General features: G+C 38.7%; 1 protein-coding gene across 3 annotated transcripts in view; it reads right to left on the reverse strand.

Moving 5' to 3' along the window:
- Positions 1 to 21954, reverse strand: part of PITPNC1 (phosphatidylinositol transfer protein cytoplasmic 1) — a 360189-nt gene that overhangs the window by 187338 nt on the left and 150897 nt on the right. For 2 of the 3 annotated variants that reach the window (XM_078155882.1, XM_021000756.2), the window contains exon 3: positions 4183 to 4271. In XM_078155882.1, coding sequence (XP_078012008.1) covers positions 4183 to 4271 — 89 coding nt within the window. Of the gene's footprint in view, positions 1 to 383; positions 392 to 4182; positions 4272 to 21954 lie in introns of all 3 variants that reach the window. The other variant, XM_021000755.2, reaches the window with a different exon arrangement.

Consider the following 21954-nt stretch of genomic DNA (forward strand, 5'->3'; position numbering starts at 1 on the left):
TTACAGGTCCATGAACTGTATGTAACCCCAGGTTCTGTTTCCAAGTAACAGCCATCATTTAAAAAACATCTTTTCAAAAATTGCTTTTCCACTGAAGACACTTGACACAGATAAAACAGACACATCATTTTAAATTACAAAAATATGCTAAATGATTTTCTTAAGCAACTATAAAAGCACTTTAAATTAACATCAATCCATCTGAACAAATGAGAACACTCAAGCTCATACATTATATATAACTGAGTTATCGCCTGAGTTTAAATATTTCCTATTCTGAACTACTCTTCTATTTTTCATGGAACTTACAAGAACAGACACAAGAGACATTCTAATTACTTCACTGATCTTAGTCTGAGAATTTGAAAATGATTAAAACTTACTGTGTATTCTGGTCCCAGAATTTCATTTGAAGGAAAGAAGTGTGGAGGGGGAAAAAAGAGAGATGACAAGATAAATGCCATTACTTCCACTTAATACAAACTATAAAACCAATAAATATACCAGTAAATTATAATGACAAAAAAAAGTATAAAGAAAACCACCCCCCTCCCAATTATGTTAAGTGAGCAGACCATTAAAATTGCTCTTGGAATGCTTTCACATGCAAAATTAATAATGACACTTCTCCTGATTGGGCAGACAAGGGGATCAAATTCAATTAATCTGTGGCCAGCTAAACACCAAAGGACTAACATAAAATCAGAGCGTGAACCTAGAGCTCAGGTGAAAAGTGTTGGTAAAGAAGAGTCGACGTCAGAGAAATTTTTGCAGTTCAAATTTTAAGTGGAAAAAGATTTATCCATTGACTACAGAAAAGTTTGTTCTACTGGTACCAGAGTTTTAGCAGCCTGGGTTATTTCATAAGGGAAAGAATTGATCCTTCTGCTTCTTTTAATATGGAAACTTCTTCCACTTGTAATTTATGGATTTAAAGAGTTCCCTGGGAGCACTGAGAAGTTAAATTACTTGCCCATGGTCACACAAAATGTGTCAGATGCAGGACTAGAACTCACATGTTCCTTATTCCAAGGCTAGTTCTCTATCCTCTATCCTAAGCAACCTCTCTCTAACTACTTATTTCTTCCACAATTTCTGGGAGAATGCTGAGTATACAATATATTGTATCCATGAATATGAATATATATGAATCCATGTTACTTCGCCTGGAGCAAGAAGTAGAATTTTCTGCATAATCAGATTACAAGGGAAGTTTTTGTGCTAGTGAGCTTTTTGGATTGCCATGGACAATTTATATGTCTGTTTGTGAAAGAAATTTACTCTATGACATATTAGAATATGAATGAAGGTAGAGCAGTGGCAAGGAAAGAACAATGGATTTTAAATCAGAAGCCCTGCGTTCAAATCACTGCTCTGTTGCTTACTAGCTGTGGGACCTTGGCTATGTCATTTTGACTTTTTGGGACTCAGTTTCCTCATCTGTAAAATGGAATGGTGAGCTAGATGGTTTCTACGGTCTCTTCTAGGTCTGGATTCTATGATCCTAAGATGGACTAGTTTAATATTCTTTTTTTTCTTTCTTCTCTTTAGCGACTGGTAAAGGGAAATGCTACTAAGAAATGACAATAATAATACTACTAATAATAGCTGATATTTTTAGAGCACTTTAGAATTTACCAAGTCTTTTAGATATGTTATTTCATTTTATTCTCATAACTTTATAAGAGAGGGAAATACACACACACACACACACACACACACACACAACTATGCTTCTTTGGGAATAAATAGTCCGATGCCTAGACCAGTGATCTCCACACTCTTTTCATCTTGCATCTCATCAGCAAAACATATTTTATCATATACCCCCAATTTTTTCTTTCTTTTTTGTAGTCTAGATCTGCAATTTTTCCACTGTATGAAACAACTAGTATGGAAACTCCTTTCCACCTGTAATTTATAGATTTAAAGAGTTTCCCTGGGGCACTGAGAGGTTAAATAACTTGCACAGTTACACAGAATATAAGTCAGAAGCAGGACTAGAACCCACATCTTCCTGATTCCAAGGTTAACCTTCTACCCTAACTACCTATACCTACTATATCCTAGTATATTTTTCCAGAAATTGTGCAAGAAATAAGAATAGAGAGAGGGAGCTTAGAGTGTAGTGTATAAATCATATGAATATGCTACTCTGCTATTATAAGACACACAAGAAGGAAAAGTTTATGGGATAAATATAAAATAAATAATATTTTTAAATTGTTTAATAATGATTCTTTTTAGTGAGAGCAATGTGATTAAACGTGCTTCATTATTTGAGAAAAATCTCTATGTATATACTGGAGGATATGGCAAGCTTGTAAATAATAATGGTTTGTTAGTAATTAATGATTCAGTTAATTTGATCAATGTAACTAGCCAGCTAAACAGATGCATTTCTTTTTTTAGCTACTTTTTTATTAGAGGATACATAATGTAACAATCTCTGTAACATAAAATATCTTGGGTCATAACAGCCAGAGCATAATGGCTTTAAAACACAAATCATTTTTAACTATATGTAGATATTATCATGCACAATACAAAAACAAGGAAAAATGAACTGCCTCTTGTTTCAATTCAGCAGAAAGTTTTCCATCTAAATGCACTCTGCTTTATATGAGCTTGCTTAATGGATAGGGTCATACTTTAATTTCCCATTGCTTGGATACTTGAGTTGTGTTTTTTTGTGAGTATATGGTACATCAAGAAAACCACTTTGGCTGGACTCTAGCATGGAAGGAAGAAAAGTGATGTATAAAAAAATTGGAAATGAGCCAAATCCTGAAGGGTATTAAATGCTAAATAGAAGTTTGCATTTGTTCCTTAAAGTCAAAAGGGAGACATTTGACACTTACTAGCTGTGTGACTCTGGGCAAGTAAGTTAACCTAACGCGCCGGGAGGGGAGGGGAGGGGAAGGCAGGGAAGGGAGACAGAGACAAAGAGAAAGAAAGAAAGAAAGAAAGAAAGAAAGAAAGAAAGAAAGAAAGAAAGAAAGAAAGAAAGAAAGAAAGAAAGAAAGAAAGAAAGAAAGAAAGAAAGAAGAAAGAAAGAAAGAAAGAAGAAAGAAAGAAAGAAAGAAAGAAAGAAAGAAAGAAAGAAAGAAAGAAAGAAAGAAAGAAAGAAAGAAAGAAAGAAAGAAAGAAAGAAAGAAAGAAAGAAAGAAAGAAAGTCAACAGGGAGACACTGGAGTTTCTTGAGTAGGGGTGACAAGGTCAGGCTTGTGTTTCAGGAAATTTGTTTTGTATGGAAGATAGTCTGGAGTGTGTCTTGAGGCAAGGAGACTAAATAGGAAACCACTGAAAGGGTCCAGGGCAAAAGTGATGCCTAAATTAGAGTGGTGACTGTGGGAGTGGAGAGAAGGGAAAGAGATGTCATGTGGATAAGAAATGACAGTGTTTGGCAACTGACTAGATCAATGGTGGGGTAAGTGAAAGTGAGGAGTATGGGATGATGCTGAGGCTATAAACCTGGGTAACTAGGAGGATGGGGGTACACTGGACCTATACAGGAAAGTTCAGATGATGGTTGAGTTTGGAGAGAAAGATAACAGCCCATGGGCCTGTGCTCATCCTGTGCAATTCATTCCGTACAACCTCAAAATGGGTAGTGTATGCGTAATCAATAAGCATTTATGAAGCATTTACTATATGTCAGACACTGTGCTAGGGAAACAAATAGAATTAAATAAATCCCTATTCTTAGAAAGTTTAATGCCCAGTCTCCCTCTGAGGTGGGCCTGATATGATGATGAGGTAATCCAGGGGAAGTGTTTGGGGAGGGGGAAGGGGTACAAATATACTTTCCCAAAGGTATTTCTGCAGTTTCTGCTTTGAGTGCACCTGTTATGATTAGGTAATAAATGCTATGAGGGGCCAACACTTGAAAAAATACAGGCAGAGAAGGGAAGTTGAGGGCTTGTACAAAGGAGGGAGGGGGGTAAAGGTGGAGGAGTGCTGGGCAGTTAAAAAATAGGGATGTTTAAAGGACAAGACAAGTCCCACAACTGGTTCTTGTGAAGATGGTAGGATGGACCCATCTTCTCACCCTCAGATTTTTGTTGAACACATATTGTTCCCGTAACCCCTACCTGGAGACCACTGGTCTGGACAATTTTCACTACATCCTTACATTCACTGCCTGGAGGTGCTTATAGATTGGCTTGATTGAAGACTTACCTGTAATTGTGTAAGGGTAATAGTTCCAAGCCTTCTCTGTAACATAAAATATCTTGGGAACAACAGCTCTAGCCCAGCTAGGCAATTTGCTACAAGGAAGAGGAAAAAGTAAATTAGAAATTATATAATAGCCATAAAACGCAATTCCTAGAGGAAATGGCAACATTTTGTCACACACACAACATACTCACTTGCCTATGGTCTCTTCTGCTATATAAGAATGACTAATCATTTCATACACACAGTTGCATCTTCTTAATATGTACAAAAGGGATACAATCATGGTTATAAATTAAGAAAGAAAGAAAGATCTGTGCTTGAATTCACTCCCACTAATTTGACAAAGAAAATGATGGTAATGCCATGTCAAGAAGGTGATGTTGAAGGAAGGCCATCTCATATGGAAATGAGATGGCCTTTACCACAGAATAGGGTCCCCTGGGGTTTAAGACTCTATAGCCTTATGTGGTGTTGAGTGAACAGGCACAGGTAAGTGGGGACACAGATTTCAAAGGCCAGACTTTGTCCTTTTAATTCCTCTGAGTATTTAGAATGGAAAATAAAAAGAAAAGGGTTTGCAAGAAGGGCCATAATAAATACGGGGCCTGACTACATGGGCACTTTACTGAACCACGAGGCAACTACTTCCAGAAATTCTTTAAAGAACATCAGCCCCAATTTCTTTAGTAAAATTAAAAATTTAAACATTTTTTCCTCTTCTATTCACTATCATTGCTTAATCCTTTCCCTTGACCCAATTTACATTTCAGATAAATTGGATTATTAGCTTTTCTACAACTGCATTTTAAAATTGTTTTAAATTTTTTAATTTTCAGTTTAAATTCTCTCTCCCTCCAGCCCTTCCCTTACCCATTAAAAAGGCAAGGATACCCATTATGCACATGAAGTCATGCAAAATGTATTTCTGCATTAGCCATGGCTGTTCTATACTCTCAATGTGATTTCCTTCACTACCGTGGATTCCTTTAGGCTGCCTCCAAGGCCTGAAAGATACTAACCCTGACTTAATTCCATTTATTAATTTTATTGCTTTCTTCAAGTATCCTGCCCAACTCAAGGTACTACTTCTTCATGGATGCCTTCTGATCAAATCTCTCTTTTGCCCCAAACACTCTCTACTTTGTATTATATTCTTCCCTTCAGAAGAATGGAAACTCTTTGAAGATAGAGATTGTTTCATTTTTATATTTTTAAGTCCAGTACCAGCAGTGTTTGGCACATTGTAAGCACGTAATAAATGCTTCATGGAATTAAAAGTAAAAGTCATGTCTTCCCTGTACCCTTGTGGAATGGAAGTTCTTAGAAGGCAGAGCCTGTCCCAGTGTCTTCATTTTTATATTCTTAGTACTCTGCACACAGTAGGTGTTTAATAAAAGTCTCATTGAATGTTTATGAATCACACAGAACAGGCCCTGCCAATTCTCTGTGAAACTCCAACCCGCTTGTCTTTCTCTTTCAACACTGAATCTTGGGTCAAGGCAGAAGTCTCTTCTTTTTTAATCTCCCATTACCATTTTGCTATTTTCTCATTCTAACACCTGTAGCCAACTGCTGGAGTCTAATGTCTAATACATGAAATCTGGGAAGATGTCACAGTCTTTCAATTCCTGAGAACTGCATGCTGGGAACCAGGCAGGAAGCAGTTTTGAATTCTAAGTAGACATAACTAACAAAAGGGATTTTTTAAAACAACAACACTAAGCCAACAACTCTTCTTGGATTTGGGATACAAATGAAACCAGAACTCAGGATGCACAGAGAGCCCCAGGATGGAGATCCATTCAACTTCCCTTCTTTTCATATGGCTGAAGGTTCCCAGGTTTTATTTTCTTCCAGACAGTTATTCAGACCCTATACAGATCCCTGGGATCTTTATCAGGATTAAAACGAATGATGAAATTGAAGTTTTCCAAACAAGAGAGAGCATCAGACCAATGCAACTGCTCTCAGGTGAGATGTGAGAAGTCAAGCTGAAGCAGTTTTATAATTCACCTAGCAATTCTTCTTGCTGATCTAATACAGATTTTCGCACTCCTATAAAAATCACCTCAGCAGTAACTGTCCATTTACCTTACACTCATACTGCTCAAATGGGCAGGTCTGCCTCCTGGAAGAGGGTTTATAGCTTCTAATAATGATTGACTCCATAAGTCATTGGGGTTTGAGTACACTGGGAGTTGATGCTCATGCCTGGGGAAATAAAACTGAGCTTCCAGGCAAGATGAGTCCACAACCAAAACCATACATGAATTCACCCCTGGCTGTTCCCACCCCACACAGTTTTGCAATATTGGGCTATGTCAGAAGCCATGGATTCTACTCACTGACAAATAGGGTTCTCATGGGTTTAATTTACCGAAACAGGGTTGGACAACTGCCCACCCAACACAGACCAGGCAGAGCTCCAGGATTCCAGGGCAACCACATGATTTATAGAGGCTTAAGTCACTAATGTTCACTTCACTTCTGGAAAAGTACCAACTCAATTTAATTCAACAAGCATTTACTAAATGCCTGCTATGTGCCAGAACAAAAAAACAAAACAGGCCCTGTACTCAAAGCGCTTACATTTCCACTAGGAAGGGAAAGAAGGAATCAGAGAAGTTAGAGATTCATCAAGGCAGAATTAGGCATGCTAGATATGGGATCAGCCTATGCAAAGGTAGAAGATGGAATGTCACCATTCTGGAAAGCAATTTGGAACTATGCCCAAAGGGTTATAAAATCAGCAATACCACTACTAGGTCTACATCAAGATTTTTAAAAATAAAAAAAGGAAAAGAACCTACATATACAAAAAATTTTTATAGCAGCTCTTTTTGTGGGGTCATAGAATTGGAAACTGAAGAGATGCCCAATGGCTGAACAAGGTGTAGTATATGATTGTGATAGAATACTATTGTGCTATAAGAAATGATGATTAGGATGCTGTTAGAAAAACCTGGAAAGACTTATAAACTGATACAAAGTGAAATGAGCAGAACCAGGAGAACATTGCACATAGGAACACAACATTATTATGATGATCAACTGTGAATTCCTCAGCTACTCTCAGAAATCTAATAATATCCAAGAAAATTCCAAAGGACTTATGATGAAAAATTTTATCTACCTCCAGAAAAAGAACTGATGGAGTGTGAATACAGATCACAGCATAATATTTGTTGCTTGCTTTATTTTTTCTTGTGGTTTTTTTTTTGGTCTGTTTTCTTTTTCAACACGACTAATATGGAATTATGTTTTGCATGACTGCACATGTACAACCTATATCAAATTGTTTGCCATCTCAGGAAGGAAGAAGAGAATTTGGAACTCAAAATTTTTAAAAATATGCTAAAAACTGTTTTTACATAATTAGAAAAAATATAATTTCTAAGATGCCTATACTAAATAAATGAATGAATGAATAACCATTTGACTACACCAGAAGGAGGAGGAGGAGGAAGAGGAGGAATGTCACATACAGGGAATGGTAAGCAGGCCAGCATGGGTGGAACATGAAAGAAGTAAAGGGAGGAATATGAAGTCTCTGTGAAAAGATAATCTGGAGGCAAACTGTCAAAGCCTTTCAATGCCATTATGTGTATTTTACTCTAGAGGTAATAGGGAACTACTAAAGTTTCTTGAGGATGAAGGGAGTGACATTAGGTGTCGATGACTTAGATATATCAATGTGGCAGCTGTGTGCAGAATGGACTGCAGAGGGGAGAGATTTAAAGCAGGCACACTATGGCAACAGTACAGGCAAGAGGTGAGGACCTGAACCTGGATGATGGCTACATAAATGGAGAAAAGCAAACAAATACCAAAGATTGGGGGAAGCTAACTAAAGAGTACTGGATAACTGACCAAATGTAAATGGGATGACTAAGAATAAAGCATCAAGAAACAATTCTAATCTGCCTAGAACCTGGATGAATGGGAGGGTCACAGGATCATACATTTGGAGCTAGAAAGGACTAAAGCGGCCATTACTTATGACTCCCTCATTTGACTGACGAGGAACAGAGACTCAGAAAGGTTCAGTGATTTTCCCAGGGTCATACAGCTGGTTAAGTATAAGCCTTGAACCCAGGGATGGCAGTGGCTTCCAATGAAATAAGTAAATTAGGAAAAGAGATGGGTTTTGGCAGGAAAACAATGACTTGTGTTTATATATGGTGAGTTTAAGATACTTATGGGACATCAACTTGGAGATATCCTACAGATAGCTGGTGATGTGGGATTGGAGCTAAGGAGAAAGATAAGAATTAAATATGGAGCTTAAGAGTAACTTCATGTTACTAGCTGAACCCATGGGAACTAATGAGATCACCAAGAGAGAATGCAAAGAGAAAAGTGGGCCCAAGACAGCCAAAAACATAAAAAAATCCAAAGGCTCTGAGGCAAGTGCTATAATGACTTCTAAGGGAATCTTATATCACACTGGAATGCCATACTCACACTAAGAGGTATGAAGAGGTTGATCTGGAAGAGGAAAGAGGAATAAACTATTGCTAATTAGCCCTAAAAAGGGCCATAGTTTCATTCCCACACTACTGGTAAGCAGCTTGTAAAGCAGAGAGATTGGGCCTCTGTGATAGCATTCATTAAATTGGGCCTGACATTGTGGTTAAAAATTGATTGTGCTGAAAGACCCCCCCCACCTCACCCCTAAACTAAGTTCCTTGATAGCAGGAATTGCCCAAGACAGAGAAGAAATTTAATATGGGAGGGAGGGAGGAAGGAAGGAGGGAAGGAGGGAAGAAAGGAAGGAAAGAAGGAAAAAAAGGAGGAAGAAAGAAATGAAGAAAGGGAGGAAGGAGCAGAACTCTAAGGAGTCTGTTCACTTAGGTGGATTTCCCTGCTACATATGAGGTCTTAGGCATAAGAGGCCAAGGGGCTGGACCCTTCTTATCATATCCTTCCTAGCCACAAGTTCAGAGCCTGCTGAATCCTTGATATCTCCATCTCCTTAAAAGATACAAGGATCAGATTTATAAATGGAAGAGATCTTGGAGGTCACCTTCTCCAACAACTCCACTGTACAGAAGAGGAAATATAGTCCAAAGAAATAAAGTATCTTACCCAAGGGCACACAGAGAGTAAAGGGCAAAGTCAGGATTGAAACCCAAGTCCTCAGACTCCAAATCCTATGACCTTTCCATTGTACCACACCAGCTTCTGTAGCATTCCTTAGTATCTTTAGCACACCACCTTTGCCAGAAGTCTCAGGACTCTTACACAGCATCAATTTCATTCCCTTCTTGAACCATCTGAAAAAGTCTCTTTGCATTTTCCCATTCCTCATTAAGACAACTCACATCTGTCCCTACAAGACTTTATGACTTGGAGAGCATTCACATCACAATGACATTGAGGTAGATAACCCAAATACTGTTCCAATTTTACAAAAGATGAAACTAAAGGAGGCAGTGTTCTCAACAAGAGGCCTTCTGACTGCAAGCCCTATGTTGGAAATGGTGGAATTCATAAAAGGCTATCATTTTCCCAGACAAGGAAAATCTACACTGAATCTTATCATTTTTGGAAATGATCAAGGCTTTATAGTAGCTGTTATGATCAACCAATGTCAATTTTACACTAGAATTAATGGCTTTTTCCCTATCGTTAATTAATGGCTTTATCCAAGGGATTCATTTAGCTGAGATAGACAATAAGACTTTATTTGACTCTATTCTGGTGAGTTTGGGAAGGAAGCCATCGTGGTATAAGTAATTTACGAGATTTGAGACCTGAGGAATTTGCAACATCTTCTATACTAAGCCTCCTGTAAATTTTTAAACCTCCTAACAAGCCTGTTCCTAGGCATCCAATTCCCCTTGGAGAGTCATTATTTGCATCTAATTCCTCTGAGAAAGTAAATGTTTTTTCTCCCCACATCAAAAACTTATCACTGTCTGCAAAGGAAAAAGAAATTTAATTAGTTCCCACGGTTGCTGCCACTTTCATGATCTCAGCTGCCATGTGTCCTACAATTCTAAGGAGTCATCTCAGTCATTCACATTCTCTGCTTAGAGTGAAATATATTCCAGTCTCCTCATGGATCAAATAATGTCTCCTACTTCTCCATAAAAGGAGAGGAAAGGTGGCACAGTGGAATAACACTGGCTTTGGAGCCAGAAAATTTAGTGTAGACAGCTGGTATGGAAGTGGCAAGATCGCAGGACTCAAAAGTCAGAAAGATCTGAGTTCTACTTCTGCTTCAGACATTCTCCACCTACGTGACCCTGGGCAAAACACAATCTCTCTTGGCCTCAATTTCCACATTTGTAAAATAGGAACAGGAATCAAGGAAAGACTGGACATTTATTAAACTACAATAATAATATTTTATTATAATAGTACCTACCTCCCAAAGTTTTTCTGAGGATCAAATGAGTAAATACATATAAAAGCAGGTAGGCAATAAAGTGACACACCACTGAGGCTAAAGTGAGTAAGGCCAGAATTCAGAAATCAGACCCTTACTAGCTTTGTGACCCTGGGCAAGGCACCTAACCACTGTTTGCCTCAGATTCCTCATCTATAAAATACAGATAATAATAGCATCTACCTCCAAGAGTTGTTGTGAAGATTAAATGAGATATTATTTGTATATCATAGGTACAATGCCTGGCACACAGTAAGCTTTATAAAAATGTTAGTTATCATTATTATTATTAAAGCCACTTGAAAACTCAAATGATAGCTGTATTACTAGTTTAGAATTATGGTTTTGCCTTTCATCAGATGAGCAACCTGAACCTTCTCTCAGCCTTGTCCTCTATAAAATGAGATTATATTGTACTACATATCCCAAAATTAACATAGATTGTGTGTGTGTGTGTGTGTGTGTGTGTGTGTGTGTGTGTCTCAGTAGTATGGCTAGATATCAAATGAAAAGTTACAGTACTGTGTAGCCATAAAGTTGCTATGCAAATACAGCTACTTTTATTATTACTACATTAAAGTTTTTTTATTCAGTGTGATATGGAAATGACCCTGGATTTCAGAGTAAAAGCCATGAGGGGTCTTACCAAGCTAAAAAGGCTTTAAGTCCAGTCCGTCTGAAGAAATGTCATCTCAAGACCAGCCGGAATTTGGAGGGAGAGGTTCATCTATCAGCCAGGCTGTCTATAGAGTTGTAAATTTATCCATCACAGCATTCATAAGAAATGTCAACTAATGTGTCAGAGTTGTGATCCCTGCCAGGAGAAGGAGTATAAAATCTTGGATCCTTCAAGTGCCATCTCAGCAGAGACCCCTATTTTCAAGGGAAATAGGGGCTATCCGCCATGAACTTACATTCTTTTCCTACTTTCCATCACTAAGCCACCTGTTCTGGGTCTTCTCTCCTTTCTAGGCTTTCGTGACCTCACTCTTGTGGTTCTCCTCCTTCCTGTCTCACCATTCCTTCTCAAGCTTCTCTGTTAGTTCTTCATCCGTGACCTGTAATGGCAGGTGTCCCCAAAGGTTTTGTCCTTGATCCCCTTCTTTTTCCACGTTACACTATCTCCTTTGGTGACTTCCTCAGGTCCCATGGATTCAATGGTCATCTTTATACAGATGAATCCCAGATCTATATATCTGGCCCTATTCTCTTTGTTGAGTTATAGTCACAGGTGTCCCATAGGTGACTCAAACTCAACATTTCCATAATCTAGCCTCTTCCTGTCTTCCCAGCCTTCCTACACTTTACTCACCTCGCCCCATGTGCCCTTCAATCCAGCGACTCTGGCCTTCTTGCTATGCCTAGCACAAGGCACTCCATCTCCCAATAATAAATTTCTAGTGACTATACCCAACGTCTGTAATTCTCTCCCCTCCCTCACCACTGCCTCCTGGCTTCCATCAAATCTCTACTAAAATCCTACTTGATACAAGAAACTTTTCCTGGTTCTGTTTAATATTAGTGCTTTCTCTCTGAGGTCCTTCCAATTAATTCTGTAGTTATCTTGTTTGTACCTAGCTGTTTGCATGTAACCTCCCCCCTCCCCCCAACCCCACCCCAATCAGATTTTGAAGTCCTTGACAACCCAGTCTCTTTGGCTTTCTTTTTATCTCTAGTGCTTAGCGCAGGGCCTGGCATACAGTAGATGCATAATAGATACTTGTTGACTTAACATGACTTTGGGACCAATCTGGTCATAATTTCATGGGGTTGCATTTTCAATTTCCTTTTTTTGTTGGTCTTTCCATTTACATTGTTATAGTCATTGTATATGTTCTTTTCTTAGTATTTCTCATTTCATTTGCATCAGTTCATATTTGTTGTTGCTCAGTAGAGTCTGACTCTTCCTGACTCTATTTGGGGCTTTCTTGGCAAAGATACTGGAGTGATTTTGCCATTTCCTTCTCAAACTCATTTTACAGATGAGGAACCTGCAGTAAACAGAGCTAAGTGACTTGCCCAGGGTCACACAGCTTGTAAGTGCCCACAGTTAGATTTGAACTCAGATCTTCTAGACTCCAGGTCTGGCACTCTTTCCAGTATACCACTAGCTGCCCATCATCTCAAATGAGTCTCCCCATGTCTGCATGGATTCACCATATCCATCAACAGTAAAGCTGCATTTTATTCACACCAAAATTTGATTTATCATTCTTCAACTGACTCATTTTGTTTCTAATTCTTTGCTACTACTAAAAGTGCCACTATACGCATTTTGTTGTATATTTGATCCTTCTGTCTTTGAGGAGGGGTCCATTCTTAAAGGACAAGGCAGTTTTGAATAACTTCCCTGTTAATAGACAGCCCTGGAGCAGCTAGGTGGCACAGTGGATAGAGCACCGGCCCTACAGTCAGGAGGACCCGAGTTCAAATCCGGCCTCAGACACATAACACTTACTAGCTGTGTGCCTCTAGGCATGTCACTTAACCCCAATTGCCTCACTTAAAAAAAAAAAAAAACAACAACAAACCAGAAAGCCTTAATTCAGTCATATAACTTATAGAAGGGAGAGGAAGAGTCCTAACCCTACTATTCAGCTACTGTCAAGTGATGAGAGAAAATGATTGCCCTTCCCCCCACATTACATAGCTAGAACTGTAGTTCTCAAACTTTTTGTTCTGAGGAACCCTTTATACTCTTTAACAATTAATAAGGATTGCCTTTGTTTATGTGGGTTATAGCTATCAATATTATCATGTTAAACAATAAAACATTTTGGCAATATTAAAAGTTTTGACCTTGCAGATCCATCTGAAAGAGGTTCACGGACCCCATCCCCACCCCGGGGTGCTGAATCACATTCTGAAAACAACTGAGCTGAAAAGTAACTCAGTTATCAATTGACAATTACGATATTGTTGAGGAAAGCTAAGCAGATGAGTTCCTAAGAAAATCTTGCTGAAACAAAAACTGAATAACTATACTAATAGGTGGACTTTCCTGTTTCTGAAAATACTTCACTTTAAAAAGGTAATAGAAGACAGGTAGCTGGCGCAGTAGATAGAGCTCCGGCCTTGGAGTCAGAAGACCTGAGTTCAAATCCCGTCTCAGATACTTGACACTTAGTAGCTTAGCTGTATGACCCTGGGCAAGTCACTTAACCCCGACAGCCTCAAAAAGAAAAGGGGGGGAAGGGGAGGTAATAATAAGAAGGGTTAGCATTATACAGCATTTTTAAGTCTGCAAAGTGCTCTACATACATTATTTCATTTGATATTCACAATAAACCTGGGAAAGAGGTACTGTTATTTTCCTCATTTTATAGATGAGGAAACCAAGGCAGGCACTTAACCCTGTTTGCCTCATTTTCCTCATCTGTAAACAAGCTGGAAAAGGAAATGGCAAACCACTCTAGTATCTTTGCACTTGAAAACCCCAAATGGGGTCCCAAGTGTCAGACAGGACTGACAAACGACTAAAGCACAACACTGTCAAGCTGGAGAGTGTCCACAGGTGGATGACCAAGATGATGAAATACCTCGAGTCCATGTGCTATGAGGATCAGTTAGCCTGGAAGAAGAAAGAATTACAGGTGCCATGACAGCTATCTGCTCTCAAGTATTAGAGGGGCTATCATGTAGAAGATTGTTTTGTTTGACCCTACAGAGCAGAATCAGGAATACACTGTGAAAGCTATAAAGACACAAATTTTAGGCTTGATGTTAAAAAATATTTGCTAACAACTGAGCTGTCCAAGAATGACATGGGCTATTCTGGGAGAAGGTGGGTTCTGCCTCCTTAGCAGTCTTCTTTCAGAGGTTCTAAGACCATGTGCTGGATATGGACAGTAAGGATTCTTTTTTGGTTATGAGGGAAATGAGATCTATCTCCTACTACTTCCTGAGAGGTGAACATCAACTTTAAGAGAGATACTGAGATGTAAGAAAAAAGCACTGGATCAGGAGAGTTCTGAAGTCCTACTTCTCTCACTAAATAGTTGTGGGATCTTTGGCAAATCCTTGAAGTCCCCTCCTCCTATTGGTAAATTCTTGCCTGGAAAACCTCCATTTGAACTTGTCCCTAAGCTGGTGAGATCTTCCCCTTTTCCTTCCCCTACTTTTAGGTATTGTCTTTCCCTATTAGAATGTAAGCTCTTTTAGGGCAAAGAATGTCTTTCTTTCTGTTTGTATTTGTGTTTCCAGTACTGAGTAAATAGGAGCTTAATAAATGAACTGTCTGTTTATTATCTATCTATCTATCTATCTATCTATCTATCTATCCATCCATCTATCTTTTAGGATGTTTCTTTATCTATAAAATGAGAAAATTGGACTACATGATCTTTGAGGCCTTTTTTGGACCTAAAACAACTATGGTCTTCTGTGAAGAAAATCTATCCACATGAAATATGCCCACCACGTTTCTAGCCTTTCAATGGAGAGCTCAACCAGACAGTAGACCGGTGACCATGAAGGGAAGGAGCAGGCTTGTTCCTGTACATTCTGTAAGAAAACAATAAATACACAAATCCTTTGAAAAACAGTATGCAAATAAGAAGCTATTATATCAATTGAGTTCTGTAATAGGATTCCAGTGTTTATTAAGAACAGATTCAACTTCCTTTCTATGCCAAAGGTGCCTCTTTCTTCTACAGACTCCTTTTCTAAATAGTCCAAGATCAGTAAACAGAGGGTACCATGGGAAAATATGACTAATAGGAATAATTTTTCTCTTAGCTCAAATAGCTTGGCAACAAGAACAGCAGACAGAAGAGACAGGCCCAGAATCTGGCCACATGTTTTCTAAACCATTGTATATTTAGGTAAAGAGATTTGAACTTGAGTGGAACTCTCCACCAACTTACAAAAAACCATTTAGGAATACTTGGACTAATTAGATTTTACCTAACTCCCTTTTCCTCTGGGCTAGACTTATGAGAGAAATTAGGAAGAGAAAAGGAATGCAGGTCAGCTATCCTGGTATATATGCCCCGGAAACAAGGGTGATCAGAACAGTCCGAAGTATAATATAATATTCCAAAAGACACATGATGGAAAATGCTATCCACATCCAGAGAACTATAGAGGTCAAATGCAAATCAAAGCATACTATTTTCTCTCTCTTTTTTTTTTGATTTGTTTTTTCCTTCTTGTGGTTTTTCCCTTTGGTTCTGATTACTCTTTACAACATGGCTAATGTAGAAATACGTTTTTAAAAAAGAAGGTATAACAACATCTCCAACACACCTCCCCATATACATACACACATACTACTGATTGGAAATAATAAAAGATGAGGGCAGACCCTGTAACACTGGGTGTGGATATTGACACCATCATGCACCTGAGGTTCCAAGCCCTACACTGTTGCTCCACTCCTCATTTTCCACATTTGCCTCCCTCTCAGTTCCATTAAATCATAAACTACTTGCGAGGCTAGTATATTTCATCTGAATAGTACAAATCCCTCAGGGCCACATATGCTTTGGGCCAATGCTTGATGATGAAAACAAAGTAGGAGGGTGTGTATGAATGAAACATTCAGCCACAGCTACTCAGTTTGTGTCTGAGACCTGGTCAAGTTAACTCTGTGCGCCTGAATTTCCTCATCTGTAAAATGAAGATGGACTTAATGGTCTCTTGGTCTCTTCTGGATCTCAATTGCATAACTGTGGATGAAGTTGGTAATCCCACTTTGTCTTATCTTTATCTATTCTCTCTCTAACCAGAAACTTCTCAAGTGGATAGGATAATGACACTGATCTTAACTGGGTTTTCTCTTTGGCCTGTGTAGGCCACCATGAAACACAGGGGAAGGCAGAGAGCCAGCTCTTCAGCTTGGTAAGTAAACAGTGGAGATTTTGGCTAAAGTTTCTCATTTAATGCCAGCAATACACAGTCCCATTAAGGAATTTACACAATCTCACGTCCTCAAATCCTAAAGACCTTTCAAGGGTTCCTATGTCATGCGGAAAGGGGCCATTTACACTTAATGACAGAAAAGACAGAACATTCTTTTCTTACATAGCAAGTACACAGTGTGGTGGGAGATATGTTGTTCTCTCCACATGGATCAAATCAGATATTAGAGAGGAATCACAGTTAGAAGTTGGCAACTCTCCCTGACAGGCACCTGCCAGGACGGGCTAATTAATCTAGCATCCGTGTTGATGAAGAACATGACACTTCATGACTGAAAAACAAACCCCAAAATAGATACCATCTTTTCTCCAATTCCAACCCCCATACCAGCCACACCCCCACCCTAACCCCGGACCAGATTCGCTCCCCAAAGCACTCCAAGAAGAAGGTCTTAGGAAGAAGGTACACAAAGAGTTGTTGCAAAAAGGGGTAAAATTAAAAATATTGCTCCCATCCGATTTTGGGTGACAGTCACTATCTAGAAAAAGGGTTCTTCTCTGTGCTTTGTGAACTTGTTTTTATTTTTAAATACTGATAACTACATTTCAATACAACCAATTTCCACAGTGATTCTCTGCCTTTTACTTTATCCATTTAAAAATGTAACTTTCAAAATGGGTTGACAGGCTTCACCAAACTGTAAAAGGGGTCCATGACACAAAAAAAGTCTAATACTGTCTAATCTTGAGACAGGCATCATGACACAGTAGATAAAGAGCTGGGTGACAAAATAGATAGAGTGTTGGTCTTGGAATCAATATGACCTGAATTCCAATCCTGTCTCAGACATTTACTTTCCAGTGGTCCTGGGCAAGACACTTAACAACTCAGCCTCAGTTTCCTCATTTATAAAAAGGGGGCAATAATAATAGCACCTATCTCACAGGAGTATCTTGAACATCAAATGAGATAAAAGGGCTGTAGAAATTTTAAAATGCTCTATGAATATAGAAGGAAGAAAGTATTTACCTATTATTTTGTGCTAAGCACTTTTATAAGTATTATTTAACAACCCTGAAAGTAGGTACTATTATTATCTCCATTTTACAATTGAAGACACCAGGCAGGAAGAGGTTAAGTTACTTATTCAGGCTCACATACCTCACAAGTGTCTGAGGTCAGATCTGAACTTAGATCTTCAAGACACCAAGTCCATCACTCTATCCATTTCATCACCTAACTAGTTCTGGTCCTTGAAGCAATTGAGCCACCTTCCACTGAGGATGAGAAAGAGATTGACGAGCTCAAGGGATGCACCCTGAAAATAAAGAAAATATAGCCAATATGATGGTTGCTTATTATGAATGTGGAAGAAGAAGTGATCCCTGATTGGCCCAGAAGACCTCTGACCTCATGGATGCAGCATGTCTGGAGTGAGATTAGACTTGGGAAAGACTAGAGAAGCAGCAAATCAGGGTTTCAGAGAGAAAAGACGGCTCTCTCAATATACCCTTTGATTTCCAGCACCTGCATTCTAGAGATTGCTAAGAGCAGACTCCTCCAGGGAGAATCATCTACCCTAATTCACATTACTCTTCACTGTTAGCTTTGCAAAAATATAAGACTAGTTTGCCATTTCCTTCTCCAACTCATTTTACAGATTAGGAAACTGAAGCAAAGTTAAGTGACCTGCCCAGTGTCACACAGCTAGTAAGTGTCTGAAGCCAGATTTGAATTCAGGAAGATAAGTCTTCCTGACTCCAGGCTCTACACCAGGGGTGGGGAACCTGAGGCCTCAAGGCCACATGTGGCCTTCTAGGTCCTCAGGTGCGGCTTTCTGACCAAGTCCAAGTTTTACAGAACAAATCCTTTTATTAAGGAGATTTGTTCTGTGAAGTTTGGATTCAGTCACAAGGCTGCACTTGAGGACCTGGAGGGCCCCAATGTGGCCTCAAGGCCACAGGTTTCCCACCCCTGCTCCACACTATATCCACTGCACCACCTAGCTAGCCTTGACATGGCTATAGGAGTCATTTTTACACTTAGTCAATGGCAGAGAGTTTACAATTTCATTCAACCTATGTGCCTATGTTGTCTTTCCTATCATAACAGGAGTTCTTTGAGAGCACAATTCAATCCGTGCTCTTCTATGTGTGCCAAATACCTCACATAGTAAAAGATTCCATAAAGACTTACTGTTTTTTGCATGTTTGAAGATGCACAAAAATAAAATAACTGTACTGTTCCCTGTGCCCCATCTTCAATGTGGGATAGGCTCATTTTACAATCTCACAGTCCATCAAACATCACAGGGGAGGGTAAGACAGCATCTTAAAAACCATTTTTCTCCTAGGACTGAACAGAAGCTTTTCTTCCTAAGCCTTCTCTATTCTTAATGAGTACAGTTTCTTCCCTAATGGAATACCAGGGAAAAGAGAGTGGAATAATCTACCAAAAAAAACCCTGATGAATGCCTGCCCTCCTGTGTCTTCTCCAGCCCTCTTTGCTCCAGAGACAACTCCTATTCCATATCTGTCCTTCCTTCCATTCTACCCCTCAGAATTAGGGATGACAAAGCAGGCAAGTGAAGAACTAATTATTTTAGGGAAATATCCCCCAGGGCCCAGCCCACAGCTCAGCTACCATTGCAAAGCAACAGCTGGTTGGTTGTTGAATTGCCTCCAAATCCTGGGAATTCACAGCTATTAATAACTGAGTTGGCTCAACCTTATTTGCATTTCATTATGATGCAGGAATTCCCTAGTATTACATCCCTGGGCAAATGAGAAGAGCTTAGTTTAATCAGAGTACAGTTTCTCCAGTTAAAGTACAGATCCTGAGAGAGTTCATGGAAACCGTGGTAACAGGACCCAATCCTTTCTGCAGTGAAAGAACAGTGCAATTCAGCTGGGGATTCAGTATCACAGGGATTGGGAGAGTAGGAAGGGGTGGAAGTTTATTAACCAATGGGGAATGAGCAGTGGTGGATGGGAGAAGAAGGCCTGCTGATGAAGGCAAGTGAGCTTTGAGGGCTACTTCTCTTTACAACATCTGACTATTCCCTTGGCACTTACGCTTGGTCACTTGGTCACTGTACTCAATGAATCAGCCTTTGGGCATTTTCCAACTTTTATTCATAACAGTGTGGGCCAAATGGAATGGCCTTAGTTTGGGAAAGCAACCGAAGTATACCCAAATATTCACAGCAAGACTTTTTTGTGGCAGCATAAAACTCGAAACAAAGCCGAGTGGCCATCAGTTGGAGGAATAGTGAACAAAGTGTGGGATATGAATGTAACGGAATATTAATGCGGTATAAAAAATGATGAACATGAGAAATTCAGAGAAACAAGGGACATGTAAAACTGGCGCAAAATAAAGTAAGCAGAAGCGAAAGAACATGAACAATTATTAGATAGATACAGAGATAAACAGGCATTTATTAAGCTGCTATGATGTTAATATGTGACAGGCACTGTGTTAATTGCTGGGGATACAACTATAGGAAAGATAAATTCGCCCTTGAGGACAATTGTAGAAACAACTCCAAGCAGTCAGGCTAATTTTTCCTTTAGAAGTATTGAAATTGTACTCAAGGCTTAACTGGGTGAGTGAATGAAGGTTTGGGCTAGTGACATACGTTCTTTGTGGCCTAAATGAAAAGAAAAAAGCCATCCCATGAAGAGTCTCCTTGGAGAGACTCCTCCTTTCTGGCTTCTGACCAGCAGACCATCACGGCCAACAAAAGAGGGAAGATGCACCTGATGAATCCATCACGTCCTTGGCTAGATGTCCTTTCTCTGCTACAGGTAAATAAAGCTCATTTTGTTAACTGTTAGATGATCTACAAGTGTCTCATTTCATTTTGACAACAAACCTGAAGCACCAGACCAGCCTCTGCTCTGGCCTAGAAGAGGGAGGATGTATCATTTTGGCATCTAAGAAACACGGGTAATCAGGATTTTCAGATTATTATTGTGTTGCCAGAAATCAATGGTCTACAGACCATTCATTATGTGATGACAATAGACCAGGGTCACTGTGGTACTGAAAAATCTCACTGACATTCTGGATAAAGTTCTGAATTGTTTTCCAAAATGGCTGGACCAATTCACAGCTTCCCTAACACTTCCCTCAATCCCGCTAAAAACTGTCATTTTCCATTCCTTTTCTTTTTTTCACCTTTGTCTATGTGATAGTCATGAGGCAAAATGTCAATTGCTTTATTTTGCATTGCTCAAATTATTAATGATTTGGAACCATTTTTCATATAGCTATTGATACCTTAGATTTCTTCTTTGGAAAATAACCTTTTCCCTATTTATTAGGAATGTCTATCATTCTTTATGTTTTAATCTATTCCCCATATATCTTGGACATCAGAATTTTATCAGAGAAACTTTCTATACAGATTTTTTCCTAGTTACCTTTTAACTTCATTGGTTCTGTTTGTTCAAAACTTGGCAAATTTTATATAATCAATATTGTTGATTTTATCTTCTGTGATCTTCTCTGTCCTTTGTGAACTCTTCCCCCATCCATAAATATGAAAGATCCTTGCTCCTCTAATTTGTTTATGTCACACTTTATGTCTAAGTCATGTATCCACTTGTTATTTATCTTGGTATATAGTGTGAAGTGTTGGTCTGTGTCTAATTCTTCCAGAACACTTTCCAATTTTCCTAATACATTTTTGTCAAATAGTGATTTCTTAATCTTAATCTGGGGTCTTTGGACTTATCTTGCTGTGTTCATACTTCTGCATTCTACAAATCTAATCTTTACAGTAATAAACCTCTCTGTTTTCTAACCAGCACTAAATAGTTTCGATCATTACTGCTTTGTAGTATAGTTTGACACCAGGTTCATTTCATTGGATAAAATAAAAATTACAACACTATGTAACTTAATATATAGATTCAGTGCCATATCAATCTAACTACCAAAGGGTCACCTCACAGAACTAGACAAAAAAAGAATTCATCTGAAAGAACAAATGATTGATTATCAAAGGAAATAATGAAGGAGAAAGCTGAAAAGCAAGAGAGACTAGCAGTACTCATTCTCAAACTCTATCAAAAGCAGTAATGATCAAAACTATTTGATACTGGTTAAAAAAAGTAGAAAGATTAATTAATGGAAGAAATGAGGCACAGAAGACCCAGAAGCAAGCAGATATACTAGCTTAGCATTCAATAAACCCAATGACATATACTAAAAGAGTCAGAATTTCTGACAAAAAATGCTAGTAAAATTGGAAAGCAATTTGGGAGAAAGGAAACTTATATCCACATCTCATACCATATGCCACAATAAGTACAAATTGGATACATGACCTAGATGTAAGAAAGCATAGTATAAGCCAAACAAAGGAACAGGGAAGGAGATAACTTTATTGAGAGGAACATTTTTTTTTTTGCTATAGCAAAGAATTTTAAAGGAGGTGTCTGTCAACTGGGGAATGGCTGAGCAAAATATGGTTTATAAGTATAATGGTTAAATTTTATTGCACTGTA

This window comes from Phascolarctos cinereus, unplaced genomic scaffold (genome assembly GCF_003287225.1).
Source record: "Phascolarctos cinereus isolate Bilbo 61053 unplaced genomic scaffold, phaCin_HiC Scaffold_5;HRSCAF=322, whole genome shotgun sequence".
In the NCBI taxonomy this organism is placed as follows: Eukaryota; Metazoa; Chordata; class Mammalia; order Diprotodontia; family Phascolarctidae; genus Phascolarctos; species Phascolarctos cinereus.